Source organism: Octopus sinensis, linkage group LG19 (assembly GCF_006345805.1).
Source record: "Octopus sinensis linkage group LG19, ASM634580v1, whole genome shotgun sequence".
NCBI lineage: Eukaryota > Metazoa > Mollusca > Cephalopoda > Octopoda > Octopodidae > Octopus > Octopus sinensis.
The window spans coordinates 20,060,216-20,080,575 of NC_043015.1; the positions used below are offsets into that span (position 1 = coordinate 20,060,216).

Sequence of the window (20,360 nt, forward strand, 5' to 3'; positions counted from 1 at the left end):
GTATGGACTTGACAGAGCAAAAATTGGTATGAACATAAATCCGAAGGCATCATCGAAAATAATAATGCAAAGATCCTGTGAGATTTTATGATTCTGTGCAACCATGAGATAGAGAAAAGGAAACCAAACATAGTCTTAATTGAGAAAGAAAGCAAATGATGCTGGATCATAGATATAGCATGCCCAGCTGACAATAAGGTATGCGATAAGGAAGAAAGAAAAGCTGATAGATATAACAGGTTAGCTTGGGAGGTTAAGCAATTGTGGTTCATGAAAAAGGTGGTAGTAGTACCAATAATTGTAGGAGCCCTGGGAACAGTAAGTAAAAATCTTGAGAAGTACATGGAATAAATAAGGGTAGAGCACTTGCAGAAAAAAGCAGTGATTAGAACCACTTGAATACTCCATATGATGCTCGAAAATAAGGGGTGTTGCCTTAGTTCACTGGTAGTGAACAGCTGACACTGTAGTACATCTGCAGCATTAGAAGCAGTGCAAAGACAATAAAATAATAATAACAATAATAACAACAATGTTCATGCTGTTCTTGGTGGTGAATAACAACAATGTTCATGCTGTTCTTGGTGGTGAGAGCAGCAATGATGCAACAGTGATGTTGCAACAAAGAATATATTATGGCGAACCTGTGACCGCATTTCAAAATATTTGTTATTTCTGGTTAAGGAATAAGCTTTTTATTAATGTCTTCTATGCAGCTATAAATACACATACATCTATATATATTTATGTGTGTATATATATATATATAGAGAGAGAGAGAGAGAGGGAACTAAGGCATGACAATGAATATCATTGTATGACAGTAGCATTGAAATTAGAGAGAAATAGTTATTTATTTTTTATAAACAGGTCAAGAACATCCTATTCAATTTCATGACAGTGACATTGATATTGAAGAGATACAAACGTACACACAGCTAGTTCTTTTATAATAGTTTCAATAGGAGTGAAATCATGCGTTAATACTTATGCACAAATGAATGCATATATACATACATATATATATATATACATAAATATACATATATATATATATAATATATATATATATATATATATATATACACACATATATACATATACACACACATAGACATGACAGAAGTAAATAGACACCACATAAAATATCGTTTTATGTTTATTCTAACTTGTAAAGGTTTATATTTATTAATCAACATTTTTCTGTCTCAGGTTCTATATGTGACTGTTTAATCATGCCAAATACAAAATAAACCTTCATACTGTCTGAATTTTAAAGAGGCAATTCACCTGAGAGGGAAGGAACCCACATCACTTCACCCAGGTTGACCAGGGCACTCTGACAGGACCCTTCTCTTTGCTAAGAGAAGTTTGGAGGATAATCCTCATTGCAAGGCCTCTGACATAATAGAACAAATTGATGTCAGTCCCTGAACAGCTGTCAAGTATCTCCACAAACTTGGTTACTATGGCAGAGCAGCAAGAAGGAAGCCACTTCTTCGATCAGCCAACATCAAGCAGAGTAAAGCTTGAGCCAGTGAGATGGTGGAAAGACCACTTGCATCTTAGGACACTGTCATATTCTCTGATGTGTCCAGATTTGCTGTATTTCCTATCAGTAGCCGAGTGTGAATCTGGAGACTCTGTGATCAAGAATTTGATGTGAAAAGATTGCAGCTAACAATGAAATACTGCAGCTATTCTGTGATGGTCTGGGGAGCAATGGTTGATCAGAGCTAGTGGGGTGTGAAGGAAACATAAACTCAGATAAATATGTGTCCATATTGCAGAAAGGATTTCCTCTAATCTTTTCCAGTGGTGAAATGGATTAAAGAAGACTCTTTATTTATGGAAGATGGGGCTCCTTGTCACATGACTAAAATGACCCCAGATTTGTTGGATGAGAATGGCATTAAAAAACTTCCATGGCCAAAAAGCACTTCTCTAGAACTGTTCTGACCTTGTCTACAGAATTCATATTTTTTCCACCCAAATGATCTTGAAGTCTGCACAATAAATGATAATCAGATGGAGCAATGTCCAACAAATATGGTAGGTGGGGCATCATTTCCTATTCAAATTGCTCCAGTCTTTAGAATATCATTTCCACTGTATGTGGCCGAGCATTATCCTAATGGAAGAACACCTTTCGTCTTGAGACCAATTTGCTGACTTTTCTGATGGCATGCAGGTGTTGATGAATGGTTGAATGAAATTTTGGGGGAGAGGACTAGCTGATTACATTGATGCCAGTGTGTAACTGGTACTTGATTTATCGACCCTGAAAAGATGAAAAGCAAAGTCGACCTTCATGGAATTTGAACTTAAAATGTAAAGAAGGACAAAATACTGCTAAGTATTTTGCCCAGTGTGCTAATGGTTCTGCCAGCTCACTGCCATAATAATAATAATAATAATAATAATAATAATAATAATAATAATAATCCTTTCTACTATAGGCACAAGACCTGAAATCCGGGGTGGGGTGGGGACTAGTTGATTACATCAACCCCAGTGTTTCATTGGTACTAATTTATTAACCCCAAAAGGATGAAAAGCAAAGTCGACCACAATGGAATTTGAACTCAGAATGCAGCAACAGGTGAAATACCGCTAAGCATTTTATCCAGTGTGCTAATGATTTTGTCAGTTTGCCACCTTAATAATAATAGTAATAATAATAACGATGATAAGAAGAACAACAGCAACAAGAAGAAATATAATAAATTTTTTTATATCAAATTTCTTTGAAAATTGTAAATAAAAAAATTCTTAGCAAAATTGTTGCTTATTTACCTTGAAACTTGTTAAAAAAATTTTTAGCATTAATTTAATGACTTCAGATTTTTTTGTTTTCATTTTGCAAAAGGTGAAAAACAAAAAAAAAACAAAAAAAAATTCAACAATAATTTTATTGGAGTAAAGATTATTTGCCAACATAACATGGCAGTCCTGGTTTAGGACGAATGTTGCTGTAATTTAGTCCCAGGAGACATTGTCTCCTGCTAGCTATATGACATGATCTGTGTCCTTATATTTTTGAACAAATAACCCAGAAATCGTGATACACAGATATTGTTTTGAGCTGAGTGGAGGTGCTAGATTCTCTTGTTCGAAAATATAAGGACACAAATCATGTCGTATAGCCAGCTGGAGACGATGTCTCCTGGGGCCAAATTACAGCAACGTTGATAAAAATCTTTACTCCAAAGTACTGTTGCTGAATATTTCTCATTGTGAGATTTACAAATGGTAATTTTTTAATAATTTTATTTCTTTAAATATAAAACTCCCCAGATATATAAAAAGAAATCATTTCCACTCTTCTTTATTTTTTGTTTTTGAGGGAGGAAAATAAGGGTCAAGATACAAATAATAGTTGGAGGTAAGTAATCTCTTCAAGGTTGTGTTTGATTGTTCAAATAAAGCAGTTTGATAGAGTGGACTTCAGTTTGGAAATATCCTCTGGATATACACGGCAGCAACCTCCGATCCAACTGGCACCACTATTTATCCATTCCTTGCTGTACTCAGTGATACTTTTGACACCACCATGCCACCTGCAAGAAACAATCAAAGAGAACTTTAAACAGGAATTTAGTTTTACCCTTCAGCATTCATCATCATCACCATCATTGTCATTTAACGTCCGTTTTCTATGCTGGCATGGGTTGGATGGTTTGACTGAAAACTGGTGAGCCAGAAGAGCTGCACCAGGCTCCAATCTGATTTGGCAAGATTTCTATGGCTGGATGCCCTTCCTAATGCCAACCACTCTGAGAGTGTTGTGGGTGCTGTTTACGTGCCATCAGCATGGGTGCCATTGACCTAACACCGGCATTGGCCACGACGAAGTCTCACTTGGCTTGACAGGTCAACATAAGCATGGTATATCGCCAAGGGTCTTGGTCACCTGTCACTGCCTCAATGAGACCCAACACTCGATAGGTGCTTTTTACGTACCACTAGCACAGGTGGCAAATGTAAATCTTACTTATCCACCTTGCTTTTGAATTAATCATATCTTATCTCTTTGTACTTGTTTCTGTCATTTGGCTGTGGCCATGCTGGAGCACCACCTCGAAAGTTTTTGATCGAACAAATCAACCCCAAGACTTATTTTTAAGGCTAGTACTTATTCTATCAGTAACTTTTGCTGAACTGCTAAGTTATGGAGACCTAAATACACCAACATTGGTTGTCAAGTGGTGATGGCAGAAGAGACAAACAATGACACAAACACACACAAAAAGTAATGCCATTTTGTTTAGGACAGGTATAATTACCAACACAGGAACATGTATCATACATCAAAATGAAGCTGGTACTCTGTTGATCACATCCCTACTTCTCAATAGCAATGTTCCATCTTGGAATGAGAGCATGTATCCCTGCCCCGTAAAATTCTGTTGACTGTTCTTTGAGCGAGTTCTTCACAACAGTTTTCACTTCCTCATCACTGGAATAATGTTTGCCTCTCAAACCCTCTTTCATGAGGTCGAAGTTCAAGATGCAAATGTCAGCTGGAAAAATCATGGCTACTGTCTTTTGGGATGCTCAAGGTGTCATCCTGGTCGATTTCTTGCCAAAAGCAAAAACAATAAACTCTTTGGCCTACATGAGATCCTGAAGAGGCTCAGGGCAAGAATCCAATGAGTAAGACCCAACTTGCCAATCGACAATGTCCTCCTGCGTGACAATGCTGGCCCACACACAAGCATCAGGACAAGGGAGACAATCGCCTCATTTGGGTGGACAATTTTACCACACCCTCCATACCAGATTTAGCACCTTCAGACTATCATCTTTTCGGCCCCATGAAAGAGGGTTTGAGAGGCAAACATTATTCCAGTGACGAGGAAGTGAAAACTATAGTGAAGAACTCGCTCAAAGAACAGTCAACAGAATTTTACGGGGCAGGGATACATGCTCTCATTCCAAGATGGGACATTGCTATTGAGAAGTAGGGATGTGATCCACAGAAGACCAGCTTCATTTTGATGTATGATACATGTTCCTGTGTTGGTAATTATACCTGTCCTAAACAAAATGGCATTACTTTTTGACTCACCCTCGTACATGTGGTCACCCCAGTTTGATTCTACTGACTGAATTTCCTGCTCTCTAGTTCCCACACTTGTCTTTGTCCTTTGTTTTCTGTAAATTTGAACTATATATCCTAAAACCATTAGATGGGAAAGCAAGTTTCTTACCACACAGCCACACCTGCGTTTTGTGTGTGCGTGTTTTTGCATTTGTCTTCTACCACTGCATGACAACTGGTGTTAGTTTGTTTCCTTAACTGTAACTTAGCAGTTTGACGATAGAGACTGATAGAGTAAGTGCAAGGCTTGAAAATGAATACTGGGGTCAATTTATTTGATTAAACCTTTGAAGTGTGTGCTCCAGCATGGCCTCAGTCCAATGACTGAAACAAGTAAAAGACAAATGAATTGGATTACTTTCATCAAATAATGGAGAGAGAGGGAGAGGTGACAGTGCACCAATCTACGTCCTTTCTATACATTGTGTTGAGACAGGATCAAGGCAGAGAACTCTGTTTTATTCGGATCATTAACTGAGTAAAAAGAGATAACCACTTCGATAGCATGTTTGTTGTTGTTATTACTGTTATTGTTTAGCTGCAGTTCATCCCTAATCTAGTATTCCATCCATGACCGTCCAGTCTTTTAAGACAAAATTTATCCAGGACAATAGTATCCAACTGGTGCTTCCCATTTGAGGACAGTAGGGTATAATCTGAGGCTGATCTGACTGTAATTGGATTATTGACATTGAGGTTAGCAATGGCAGGAGTTATTGATTAACGAAGTGGTTGTTGTTTAGTCTTAAGTCACATTCGACCATTAGTCTGTTCAATCTTAGGGATGACCTGAAGTTCAAAACAAAAAACAGCAACAACAATAACAACACCAATGAGAAGACAATGTTAGAAAATGGCTTGATTACAAATGTTTCCCAAATGACTGACGAAGGTATTACAATTACGACAACAACACCACTGGGAGATGAGGGTGGGTCGGTACCTACCCCTGTGCGACATTCCATGTTTCACCACTGTTTGGCTTAACAATGACTGGTTTAGTCAACGGTATGGTCTTGATGCTGTCTAATAAATCATTAATGTATTCGGGACTTGTACAGTTAACTCCTGCAGCTATCACACAGCTTGAAGACATAACCTGTTTTATTGCATCACAGAAATTATCTCCACCACACGTCTGCTTTCCGTCCTGAAGATTACAAAAACAAAAGAAAATCATCATCATCATTTAACGTCTACTTTCCATGCTGGTATGGGTTGGATGGTTAGACTGAAAACTGGTAAGCCGGGGAGCTGCACCAGGTTCCGATCTGATTTGGTGTGGTTTCTATGGCTGGATGTCCTTCCTAATGCCAACCACTCCATTGGCAAGGTGTCATTGACCTGACACTAGCACCGGCCACGACTATGGTATCACTTGGCTTCACAGGTCTACACAAGCACGATATATCACCAAAAGTCTTGGTCACATGTCACTGCCTCCATGAGGCCCAAAATAATAATAGTAAACATTATACATACATACATACACACACACACATATACACACAAACACACACGTGCGAGGGGGTGCTGAAAAGTTCCTGGCTTTGGGTAAAAGAAAATACAGGAGGATCAGTTAATTATGATTTTATTCAACATATTCCTCTCTCAAATTCACAGTTATTGCAGCAGCCCTGTAAAGGAACTTGAAAGGTTGGGCCTCCAACTAGGCCTTTCACAATACCCTTAAAACCAGGAACTTTTCAGCATTCCTTTGTATATATGTGTATGTTTGTGTAACATATATGCAGCCAATCTGTTTATATATGCAACAATTCTAGTAGCTACAGAACACTGCAGCTACTAATTAGCATATCATAAGTTTTAACCCTTTATTTTTAATTATCAGAAGCCTCATCATCATCATCACCATTTTAACACCCATTTTTCCATGGATGGAGTTTATTGAGGCAAATTTTTCTCAGGCCGGATGCTCTTGTCATCAACCCTCACCTGTTTCCAAGTAAAGTAACAAATGACAGTATGCATGATAGCGACACTCACAACTATTGCACAGTATAAAAACAAGGACACACACTCACACTAATATATAAAGGGCTTCTTTTCAGTTTCTGCCTACTGAATCTGCTTGCAAAACTCTAGTTGGCTCATAGCTATAGTTGAAAACACTTGTGTAAGGTGCTTCACTGAGGGACGGAACCCAAAACATGGTAGGTGGGGAGCTAACTTCTCAACCACACAGTCATGCATGGTTTCTACAGACAGTTCCAAAACTGGTAAGTTTTAAGAGAGAGGTAGTTGAATATATCGACCTCAGGATTATTGGGGTATTTATTTTGATAGACCCCTGGAGAATGAAATGTAAAGTCGACTTTAGTAGAAATTGAACTCAAAATGTAAAGGATAAAAACTCAGGAAACATGAAAATCCAGAAACCTTGCAAGAAAAAGTCACCCATCCACGACAGTTTGGAATTTCATTCATGATGTCTAGGACAACAAGAGCTTCTTTGAGAGATGGAAAGGTCTCCACAGCTAGCATATCCACACCTGCTTCCATCAACAAATCTATTCGAGATTTGTGCCAAGACTTTAGTTCCTGTGGAAAAGAGAAATCAAAAATTCTTAATGATGCAGCAACTTTTCATGAGATTTCATTAACCCTTTCGTTACCAACCCAGATGTGGCTCTGAAGTACAAATGTCTTGTTTTCATAAGTTTTGAATTAAAGTCTTTCACCAAGCCTTAGTCACAATTAATGTTCCTAACACTAACTTAATGATGACTAAGTTATTTTACTAAATTCTTTGTTATGTTTAAAATAATTGAACCCCCCCCCCACAAAAAAAAAACCCCAAGCATCTCAAAATAAATACAGTAACGAAAGGGTTAAGTTGCTTAGTGTTGCAGCCAGTCATAATATCCAACTAAAACAGTCTGTCATAGCCAGTCACAAATATTCCATTCACCGTTTCACTGCAGAAATCAGATAATACATCCATTCAAAATTTCATTACTCTTAACTGGGAAAAGCTTTTTTATATACCAGTTTATTTTCTTTGTTAAAAAAATGTCACGCTTGAAACTACATACTGTTGAGATATATATATACACGACGGGCTTCTTTCAGTTTCTATCTACCAAATCCACTCACAATTCTTTGGTCAGCCCAAGGCTATAGTAGAAGACACTTGCCCAAGGTGCTACATAGTGGGACTGAACTCCAAACTATGTGGTTGGCAAGCACCCATAATTTTCAGAGACATTTTTCACACTCAGAATTGTCAAAGCATAGAATAAACTGTATAAGTTGTTTGCTGTTAGAACACTGCAGTCCTCAAAAATTCCATGCCTCCCAACACACCTATGCACTTTTCCCTCTTTATGGCTCTCATCCAATTAACTGATCTGTCTCTTTTTTTCTCTTTTATTCTGTGTGCTGTGCATGTCCTTCAAGCTATTACTGCTGTCTTTCTTTGCATGACTGGTTACTTGCCCTTCTTTTAACTTTTCTGACAAGTCATGGTGCACCTCAGCACTGTATACAATAAGTTGGTTATTATTATTATTATTATTATAATTATTATTATTATTAGCATTAAGGCAGTGAGCTGGTAGAATCACTGGACAAAATGCTTAGCTATATTTCGCCTGTCGCTACATTTTGAGTTCAAATTCCGCTGAGATCGACTTTGTAATGCAATGGCTCTCATATTGAGTCTTTCACCATTTGAGACTGTAAAGTCAATTATCTGGCTCTTTCTATATTGAATTTTGGACCCCCTGCACCACCTATTCCTGGGCTCTTGGGTATAAGTCTATTTAACAGGGATACTCAGAGCATGTCTGGTAGGAATCGCTCTCAGTTGATTCACACCAACTTTGGTACATGATTGATATTTATTCAATAAAACTTGGAGGGATAAAAGTCACAGTTAATCCACGTGGGATTTGAACTCAGATTGAAAAGAGATGAAACTAAATATTGCACAAAATATATATTTACTATTCTACCTCATTCTAAGGTAGATCTGATAGTGAAGGGGACAGAATGCTTGATGTCAGCTTTGTCTTTCATCCTTTCAGGGTTGATAAATTAAATACCAGTTGAGCATTGGGGTTGATGTTATCGACTTGTCTTTTCCTCTAAAATTGTTGACCTTGTGCCAAAATTAAAATGGTAGAATATTCTACAGTAGAACAGTCTACCTTCTATTGCAATTCTATTCACTTCTAGGAGGTTTTAAAGGAATATTGAAATCAATCCCAGGAAGGATGAAAGACAAAGTTCATCTTGGTGGAATTTGAACTCAGAATGTAAAGGACCATAACAGTATATCACAACCATTTTGTCCAATGTTCTAACAACTCTGCCATTGGCACAAAACCACAAATTACCAATTTAACAGACCTGGGTACTTGCATTGGTACTTTATCTCATCGACCCTGGGAAGAATAAAATGCAAGATATTTAATCAATCCCTCCACAGATTTTGTCTTCAACTACTACTACTACTACTACTACTACTACTACTAATACCACCACCAAGTATAATGATAATGATCCTTTCTAGTGTAAGCACAAGGCTTGATTTTTAAGGAGAGGGAGACAGTTTATTACATTGACTCCAGTGTACAATTGGTACTTTATCAACCCCAAAAGAATGAAAGACAAAGTCGATTTCAGCGAAATTTAGAACTCAGAACATCAAGAGCTGAAAAAAATACCACTACATTCTCTCATATGCTTCTTCCTTACTTTAGACAGTAGTAACTGCAATTTAAGGGACATTTGGCTGCTATTTCTAGCAGGTCAAGCAACCATGTAGAGGCTATTAACTTTGGTGGTGGTGATGTGAAACTATAAGCAATAAACCCTCCCTAATAATCAGACACACGAGAAAATATACTTTTAACTTACGTTGATCTGCACTGTATTCATGTATTTCCCCGTATACTCGGATCCATCATGTAGACAGGCACCATAGGGACCAACGGAGCCAGCGACCAGCAAATGTTGCAGATCTGTGCAGAAGATGAAGAAAGGGAGAAAGGAAAGAAGAAAGAAAAGAGAAACTATTTGGAAGAAAGGAAATTTTAATAAGTAAAAAGTATTAGTGTGTGTGTGTGATGGTTGATATATTTGTGTGTCTGTGAACATTTGAGTATTTTGTATGCATGTATACATCTGTCTATCTATCTACCTGCTAGCCTGTCTATCAATCACTCTCTATATATATATACACACACACATCAAAAGGAGCATCATAAAGTGTAAAACATAACCATAGATTAGGCTTGGTATGGGTTTCACAACTCCACTCTGGTATCAAGGGGGGATGTGTGAGTGTATATGGGCATTGTGTTGTGTTCTTGAGCAAGACACTTTATTTCACGTTGCTCCAGTTCACTTGGCTGTAGAAATGAGTTGCGATGTCACTGGTGCCAAGCTGTGTCGGCCTCTTTGCCTTTCCCTTGGGCAACATCGATGGCATGAAGAGGGGAGGCTGGTATGCATGGGTGACTACTAGCAATCCATAAATAACCTTACCTGGAATTGTGCCTCAGAAGGTAACTTTCTAAGTGCAATCCTACGGTCATTCATGACTAACGGAGGTCTTTCTTTTATATGTATGTATGTGTGTGTGTGTGCATGGACGGATGCATAGATGGATGATTGTATGCATGCATGAATGCATGTGTGTATTTGTGTGTGTGTGGTTGAGAAGTTTGCTTCCTAACCACGAGGTTTTGGGTTCAGTTCCACTGTGTTACATCTTAGGCTAGTGTTTTCCACAATAGCTTCTGGTTTGACTTTTGGTTCTTACCTGGGTTTTCCTTTTGAACTTCACACCGAGCTTGTTTTGCTAAATTCACCCCAATCTTCATCAGGTTTTTGGCCTCCTGTTCAGTCATCTTGAGATGTTTCTGGAAGCCTTCAACACTTGCTTGATATGTTGCTGTTACAACAACATCAGAACCAGCAAGGTAAAATCTGGCAAAATGTTAGAAGCAAATAAGCATATCTTTAGAAACAGATTTTTAAAAATGGAGAAAGCAGGACAAAGTTTTTGTTGCCCTTTTTTAAGGGTCATTTAGCTCCAAATTAGCCCTGATTGTGCAGACCTATGATTGGCTGTGAACACTTGGTCTGTTTTTCAGACAATCATCCATCTTAGCTTTTGAACACAGGCAATGGCTGTGTGGTTAGGAAGCTTGCTTCCCAACTACATAGCTTCATGTTCAGTTCCCTGCATGGTACTTTTGGCAAGTGTCATCTTGGGTTAATCAGAGCCTCGTGAATGGATTTGGGAGATGGAAACTGAAAGAAGTTTGTCACAAATTTGTGTGTGTGTTTATTTGTCCCAACATTGTGCAATACATGTAAATGAGTCTTTGTAGTGTCATTCATTTCCAATCTTCTGTGAAAACATGTTTGGCCATGAGAAATATAACCTTATTTGGAAACAGGTGAAGGTTGGCAACAAGAAGGGCATTTGGCCATATAAAATCTGCCTCAACAAATTCTGCCTGCCCAACGCAAGCATGGAAAAGTGTTAGCTAAAATCATGATGAAAGAGAAGTTAAAATCTAAAGATCCCAGAGAGGCAAAAGGCAACAAAGTTGTCCTCATTAGGATTTGAAATCAAGACTCAAGTACATACTGCATGGTATTTTATCAGATGCTCCACTGATTCAATACATTATAGAAGAATGAAAGGCAGTAAGCTGACAGAATAGTTAGCATGGTGGGGGAAATGCTTAGCAGCATTTTGTCTGCTCTTACATTTTGAGTTCAAATTCCACCGAGGTCGACTTTGCCTTTCATCCTTTTGGGATTGATAAAATAAGTACCAGTTGAGCAACTGGGGTCAATGTAATTGACTTAACCACTTCCCCAAAATTGCTGGCCTTGTGCCAAAATTTGAAACCAATACATTACAAAAGAATAAAGAAGGTAAAAAGAGAAACAAACTTTTTATGGCATTCTTTGATGGCTTCTGGGTTTGTGGAGATCAGTTTGGCACTAAACAGTGCATCTTCCTGAAAAATGATGGAAATGGAAATAATAATAATAATAGCAAAAAAAAAAAAAAAAGTGCCATTGTCATCAAGTGAACGATATTTCAACATCTCGTGTGTCTTCCACAGGTTCAACAAATAAACGTGTCAATGAACTTCATTTTGGTTAATATTTATAGAATTGAGGTTACTCCTGCAGAAGGTATAGAAGCGAAAAAATGAAGAGTGCTTCTATACCTATTTCTTTACTACCCACAAGGGGCCAAACAAGGACAGACAAAAGGATTAAGTCGATTATATCGACCCCAGTGCGTAATTTAGTACTTAATTTATCGACCCCGAAAGGATGAAAGGCAAAGTCGACCTCGGCGGAACCTTCTGGAGGAGTTACCTCAATCCTTTAAATATTATCATTATTATTATTAATAATAATAATAATAATAATAATAATAATAATATTAATAGACAGCTAATTCCGTGGTAGTGCCAATAATAATAATAATAATAATAATAAATAAATTACTAAATTTGAAATTGTAAAAATAAATCCCTTAAAACTTGAAATTGTGAGAATTTGGAGTATGCAAACTGTAAAGGGTGCACTTGTAATAATTGGTGAGTTGGGAACTGTAAGTAAAGATATAGACAAATGGTGGAATTCTACTTTGGAATTTTCAGAAAATTTTTGTGAATTTATATTCTACACGTAGGAATTCAGATGTGGTTAATTTTTCTTTTTAAATTACAGTTTAAAATTCGTAAAGTCCGAATTTTTGGCTTAAATCACAGCAATAGACAATTATATGTATTTATGAGAAGAATATTGAAAAACACCAATAAGTCGGTGACAAACAAACGATTCGAGTTTTAAAATGTTTCAAACACAGGAACAAGGTCAGATGTCGATCATATTAATAACCTTAATTGGCTAATACTTTATTTTATTGACCCCAGATCGATAAAAAGCAAAGTTAACCTCTGCGGAATTTGAACTTAGAATGTAAAAGACCGCAAGGACACTGAGAATTCTACCAAATCACGACTTTTCGTGTTCTAAAATATTTATTTGTTATATATGCACAAATACCAGCAATTTTTGAAGGGAGGAACTGGTCAATATCATCGATTCCGGAGGGATAACAGGCAAAGCTGACCTCAATGAAAGAAATACCGCACAGCAGTTGTTTCCGAAAAGAAATTAACAAAACAGAATGACGACAGTGAAATACACACAGAAAGATAAATGACTGAAAGCAAATCGTATTTGATGGAATATAAATTCTTTTTCCCAAAACCTTACCCAGGGTCCTATATAAGAAATCGGATCAATACTACGTGTACAAAAGATTAGTCTTCCCCTTATTATATGCACTGCTAAAATTGGGGAGCATCTAATTGATATTCCATCAAATATGGTACATAATATGGAAATAAACAATGTATAGAATGAACAGGTATTTACAAAACATAACAATCATTGATACAAGAAATGAGATTCGCGAAGAGGTTTTCACGACTCCTGAACCTATTTCTTCACATAAGCTCGTGTAGATGGGATGTAAACAAAGCCACATTGGTTCCATAGTGTCGCTCGAGGTTTTTCTTGGCCATCATCCACGGCCCTTCATCGATGGTCTCTGTATGGTTCACAATTTCACGAGTATACATATTACCTAAACAAAGATCAGACATCCACTCATCGAAGACCAAATGGGTCCCTGGTAATACCCATTGCGTTATTATGGACTCGAGTGTTTTGTGTGTCCGATCGGGGACCTCAATCAGACAACATTTGCCTGTGTCCCTGTCTACTGCACTAAATACCCAATGTCCCCTTTGCCACTCTCCTCGCTGATACTTTCGGTGCATCTATTTGGAGTCATTTGTTTCGACGGTAATGGGAAATCCTTTCTCTCCCAACCCACCGTGTCGCTGTGGATGAGCTTCTAGGTATTGCTCACATAAATCTCTCGTGTAACCGCACCAGTTAATAAATGGTATTGTTATTGAGTTGCAGTTAAAAAATCATCTGAGTCTGAGAGTAGTCTCTTACCCATATGTACGGTACATGAGTTGAATTAAAATGGGTAATGATAGATGACTTTTCTCGAAAAAGCAACCAGCTCGGATACTACGACTGGGTACTACTTAAGAAAAGTGGTCCCGGTGCGCGTACTCGCTCACCCGCACTAGCTAGTCGACCCTTACTTTGTGCTTTTGTTTTATTTACTTTGTGTAAAAAAAATTATTTATTTTGTGTTTTATTTACTTTGCTAGGTAGTCGTTGTAGGATAGACTAGCTAGTAGTCATGACTAGCTAGCGCGAGTACGCGCACCGGGACCAGTCGCGAACAACTCACTAATCTGGTGGGATTATTACATCGATCACATATCACAGTGTTGGCCAACATGTGACGAGATGTGAGCCACAGAACCGCCTGTTCGGTGGTGTTCGTCGCTGAGATTAATATGTCGCAGCGGTGTACTTCAGCTGCTAATATCACCAATGCTTAAGATTTCATCAGAATTTACAAGACGCGTCGGTGCATATAGAGGGGGCATGGTTTCGATCGACGAAGAGCTTGGTTACGTGATATTACAGGATTTCAGTTAACTCCTTTCGGTTTGTTAGCTTTTAATCTCTTCTATTACAATGAATTTCGATTATTTCAGGATACAAAACCACATGTTTAACCTATCACAACAGAATTTACAATACCACGTTGTTGGTATTTCCCGCTGTTTACAAACGTGGTGTCTACCGTAAGTGGGTTACTGTCGTGAGTGTATAAATATATATACATATATATATATATGTCTGTAAATCATAAATCCGGAACAGAAGCGCACTCTAAGTTATAGAGCAGTAGAGTATTTGGATCTTTTCGGTTTGAACGGCAGTTTTTTTCTAGCGGTGTCAAGTGAAATTGTCACCCATAATTATGACCCTAGTATCGATCTATTGCATTTCAATCTGTTTTAGGGTTAGTTAGGGTTAGTGGTGGGGGGAAGGGTATCTTTTTTTCTTCACAAATGTAAATAAACCCAATCTGTTTCTTAAACGAGGGACATATTCATACGGCACAGAATGTTTTCTTTTACCTCAATAGACGTCATTGATTGATTGAAATTGAAGAAAAACAACAACAAATATCTTACAAATTATAGAATTTTCTCAATAAAGCCAAGAGAAAAAGATGTTTAATAAACACATGCTACCAGTATACGAAGTCTAAAAGTGGGTACTAGTATCGTAGACTGGACCCGGTTTGCGCACACGCAACTGGGTCCAGTCTACGATACTAGTACCTTCATTTTCATTGATTCCCTCCACCCCCCCCCTCAGTGGGTGTGCATGTACCTCCTTTTCCCGAGCCTGTGCTCGTGACCATCCCGTTATAATAATTTTTTTTTTTTTGTCCAGATGTAGTGTATCTACAATTCTATTAAGAAATTTTAGAACTTGGCACTTGGTTGCCCTATTTCGTTATTATTGCGTTACGTAATATTATTCACATTTAGAAGACAATAGAATGTGGATTACGGGAGACTTGCTTGCGATTTCTGGCAGGTCGTGCCACTACATAGAAGTTCCCTTATATGTATTCACACACACATATTTAATTTTTGTATTTGGTTTGCAAGATTCTTTATGTAAATTCATGTGCAGGAGCATATTTTGTTGTTCCTGGGGAGAGTCATTCTGTTTAAATGCCTTATTAATTAACGCACTCACCGGTTCAGTTTCCACTCATGCACATATTTATTTAATTGTATATATATATATATATATATATATATACATATATATATATATATATATATATATATATATATATATATACATACACACACAGAACCCTGCATGTATGCAACTGCCATATACTTTATTATTATTATTAAAGCTGCAAAATATCACACACACAAAAACTGCTACTTCACGTTCCCGTTCGTCAGGCAGTTGTGATGAAGAATCTTGTGATGTTTTCGCAGCTTTAATAATAATAATAAGTATATTACCTTACCTCCGCTATTCGAGCACTATTTTTCCACCTTGTTCCGCAATTATGTGCTTACTAGTGTGTGTGTATATATATATATATATATATATATATATACACACACATACAGAGAGAGAGAGAGAGAGAGAGAGAGATTTGTGACCTTGTGTGTGTGCGTTTATATATAGATGTTTTATTATAGGGAATAACTTACATCTACTTCTGTAAATCCCATCCGTACAAGTAATGTTCCTGTACCTCCATCTAATATTTTCATTTTCTCACCTTCCATCATGTTATTATTGTTGCTGTTGCTATTTAACGATGTTTTTCATTTGTTTCAGGCTCTCCTCATGGAGAAGCACATCCGTTAAATATTGTTTTGTAATGTCAAGTGGACTATTGTATTGCGTGGCACTGCTACAGCAAAATATAAACCTGGACAAATCGAAGTCACTGTATATTCTGAATAAAGCGACACACGATCGATTTTCTTTTATTGTTAGTGGTTGAGGTGGTAGTAGGGTGGTCTATTCGTGTTTAAGGAAAGGTAAGCTTCTTGTTGAAGAAATAAAAGTGAAATATCACTGATTCAGAAGAAAACTGGCGCCCCCCATCATATATATTTATATAGAGGGAGAACTAATTTAGTAACCGGGACAAAATGAGTAACTTGCAATTTCTCGTTATTTGCTCCCCATCTGTTTGAAATCATTACATTGCAAGTACTGAATCATAATTCTATACTGTTGTATCATCTTTTGGAGTAAAAATTGGTCAACATAATTATTGTTGAAGTTCAGAAAGTCTGAAACATAGATGGTAGGTCCCCTTTTTTGAAGTAATTTTCCCTCAACTTTCATCCGATTGTGATTGGGGTTACTAATAAAATATCTGGATAATTTTTGGTGTTTAACAATAAATATTCTCCACTCTATTTGGATTCCAAGTCAATTTTCCCACACTAATGTCTAGTTTGATCATTTTCAAGTTTCAAAACATGATGTCTAAAATGGGGTAAAATGAGTAATGTCTAATTTCAATAATTTTTCATTAACTGCATGGTGAGTAAATATGTCACAAAGAGGACATTCCCTGCAGATCGTGAAGAAGATATAAATAATATTTTATGCTGAGTTTTTTTCTTATTTAGTCGAGTTTCATTAATTTCATCTTGTGTACCATTTTTCCCCAATCCCCTTTCATTTGACCTAGATGTTTAAAAATTCCTTTGCATTTCTGATCTTTTTGATTTCTACGGATGGATATTGACATGCATGGGTCTTCTTTCTGGAGAATTGATGCAGCAAATTTACCTAGCCAAATTTGTCTTTTATATGCTCAAAGAGAACAATGATAATTATCTGAAATAGTGATCAGAATATTTTATAATGCTTCTAATGCATTTAGGAAAAGCCGTTTGTTTAGCTGATATAGTTTTTGTAAGGTAGAGAACATTTGTAAAAAAATATATTTTGTCTCAAAGTCTATCCTCCACATACATCATATTTGTATGGGACTAATTGTAATTTTTCTTTTCTTAAATAAGGAAATATAAAATGCTGAATTTCTCAAATTATAAAAACTGTATTTGATGACATAAAAAAACACAGGTAGGTACCCCTGACTTCAGCTGTGCATAATCAAGAAAAAAGTTTTTAAAGCATTAAAGCAGTGATTCTCAACAAGTGTCCACATGACCCTTGGGGGTAGGGGTCCATATAAGATTTTGTTGCCAAAGTTGATGTAAAATAAATTGTTTATACTTTTACAATACACAAAATATTTTGACAATAGTTTTTAATTATCAAAACATTATGGGACGTTTTTCAACATTGATTTTTTTCGTCTTGCAAGTACTTGGTGACTCTGTCAGTGCAGGTGCCACTTAAAAGCATCCAGTCACATTGTAGAGTGGTTGGTATTCAGAAGGGCATCCAAATATAAAAACCTTGCCAAAACTGACCTCGCCTGTGCTTGTGTCATGTAAAAAGCACTAAGTCCACTCTGCTGACTGGTTGGTGCTAGGAAGGGCATCCAGCTGTATAAAATCCTGCCAAAACAGTCACAGAAGTCTGGTGCAGGCTTCAGCCTGGCCAACTCTTGTGAAACCATCCCACCCATGCTAACATGGAAGGTAGACATTAAACAATGATGATGCTGATGAATGTTTATGAGAGTAGGGAGTTCAATTCCCAGACTGGGCTGTAAGTTGTGTTCTTGAGCAAGAAACTTTATTTCATGTTGCCTCAGTTCACTCAGCTATAGAAATGAGTTGCAATGTCACTGGTGCCAAGCTCTATTGGTTATTGCCCTTTGTTTGGATAACATCTGGTGTGGAGAGGACGAGGATGGTATGCAGGGGCAACAGCTGGCCTTCCATAAACAACTTTGCTCAGAAGGTAACTTTCTAGGTGTTTTATCTTTACCTGACTAAAATAGGAATTAAAGGGGTCCATAGGCAAAAAATGGTTGAGAACCATGTTATTGCACATTTAAAACCTAGGGTGATTTTTTTGGAAAAATAGAGCATCTGATACGTTATCAAATATAATAAATTCATTCGTTTTATGTCCATTTTCCCCCATGGATTGGTAGAATACGTTGCTTGAGATATTGATGTCCAACCGGATGCAGTTCCTGATGCTAACACTTGTTTGTCAAGTGAAAAACCCCTCATTGCACATAATGTTCAAATGCCACAATTTGTCAACAGGAGAAACTGACAACACCTGCTGCCCTTATATACAAGTGATTGAAGCCCCATTTTCTTCTACCTCTAATGGCACTCTCCCCATGGTTTCTCTGCCCCTCCCCTTCTTCAATGTTTCTGAAGATTCTCCCTTCCATCCATAATTGTCCTTATAATGTTGGATAGTCCTATATACCATTCTACAAAACATACTCTATCATCATCATTAACCCTGAACATTGTTGTTTTGCGTTGTAGGGCTCAGAGAGCCAGTCAACTGGTTTCTATGGCATATAAGGGACCAAGTTCACAACAGTCCTCTTGAACAGGATGGAACTCTGTCAAAGGGTTACTTGTTGACAGCTGAGTGGACTGGAGCAAAGCATAAAGAAGTGTCTTGCTCAAGAACACAATACACACCCAGCCTGGAAATTGAAACCCTGATCTTATTACTGTGAGTGGAATACTTAAACCACTAGGCCACATGACTTGGACCCTACCCAGAAAATACATACGCATAAGAAAGAAAAACCAAACAAACAAAACTTGATTTCTTTGCAAATTTATTAAAATTATAATAAATGTAATAATTTTCTTTTAAATGAAAAGTAAAAAAAAAAAGACTAGAAATTCAATATGAATTAAGAAGCAGTCAAAACAAGCAGCATTTTTTATCTTTCTTTTTAGAAGCTGATGTTGCAGCAACAACAGATAGCATATACATACACACATTCTTGAGTCACTGGAATGGTTAGAGGTTATAAGGATCTTCATGAAAGATTATTTTTAAAATTCATTCTTCCCAAACTACAATTCTGGGTTGGACAAAGCTCTGAATTTTGGATGTTTGCATGACATTTAAAATTTTTTTTCCCTTTGAGCAGATAGTTCATGACAACGATTTTTTCCAGCCCCTTGTATTTGTTTTGTCAATGTGGGTTGATTACAATGTCAGGAAAACTAATTCCTGTTTTGTGGACTCCGAGCAAGTCACATAAATAAAAGAACTACCTCCTTAAGTTTCACTACTTTAACTGTAAAAAAAAAAGTTACTATGGAAACTGAAAGAGCCTTAGAGTTGTCATGAGCCCTAAGGACTCATAAGGCCTAAAGCTTCACTGTTTCCATTGCATATGACAGATTACAATGATCCCTCCTGGACAGGATGCCAGTCCATCACAGGGTTAACTCTCCAACACATACTGGAAATGATTTATATAGTTGAGCAGACTTGAGCAAAGTGAAATGAAGTGTTTTGCTCAGAAATGCAATATTCTAGCCATGAGACCATATTCCCTCACAAATGGGGGAACGAAAGAAAAGGACTAAAGAAAATCAATCCTCACCAAAACTGAATGAAAATAATAAAAAAAGTAAAAAACTTTTTGAAAATGTTAATGAGATGTTATGTTCTTTTCCTGGCATTAATATCACATTTGGTAGATACAGATAAAGAAAGAATTTTATTCTCAAACGCAGGATAATGCTAATATAGCATGAATAGGATAAACTATCCATATTTTGCAGGAAAATGTGTCAGTGGCCAGCCATGAGACTTGAACTCACATCCCTGTGAT

General features: G+C 37.1%; 1 protein-coding gene and 1 long non-coding RNA gene across 2 annotated transcripts; one reads left to right on the forward strand and one right to left on the reverse strand.

Moving 5' to 3' along the window:
* Positions 1–3,256: 3,256 nt before the first annotated feature.
* Positions 3,257–16,672, reverse strand: LOC115222167 (homocysteine S-methyltransferase 1). The gene is made up of 7 exons (XM_029792312.2): positions 16,306–16,672; positions 12,044–12,111; positions 10,896–11,062; positions 9,989–10,092; positions 7,505–7,666; positions 6,052–6,254; positions 3,257–3,560 (listed from the first exon to the last, which is right to left on the reverse strand). The coding sequence occupies exons 1-7, from the start codon at positions 16,384–16,386 to the stop codon at positions 3,419–3,421; spliced, it is 927 nt and encodes a 308-aa protein (XP_029648172.1). The 5' UTR covers positions 16,387–16,672; the 3' UTR covers positions 3,257–3,418.
* On the forward strand, positions 14,384–20,131 carry LOC118767224. Its single transcript, XR_005003131.1, has 3 exons — positions 14,384–14,713; positions 17,641–17,704; positions 19,042–20,131. It is a non-coding gene; the product is annotated as an uncharacterized LOC118767224 (long non-coding RNA).
* Positions 20,132–20,360: the final 229 nt, after the last annotated feature.

Excerpts from the sequence above, each read along its gene's own strand:
- LOC115222167 (XM_029792312.2), bottom strand. The coding sequence starts at position 16,386 with ATGATGGAAGGTGAGAAAATGAAAATATTAGATGGAGGTACAGGAACA. Across the intron at positions 12,112-16,305 it reads TGGGATTTACAGAAGTAGAT|GAAGATGCACTGTTTAGTGC; the intron begins GTAAGTTATTCC and ends ATCATTTTTCAG. Across the intron at positions 3,561-6,051 it reads ACATGGAATGTCGCACAGGG|GTGGCATGGTGGTGTCAAAA; the intron begins GTAGGTACCGAC and ends TGTTTCTTGCAG.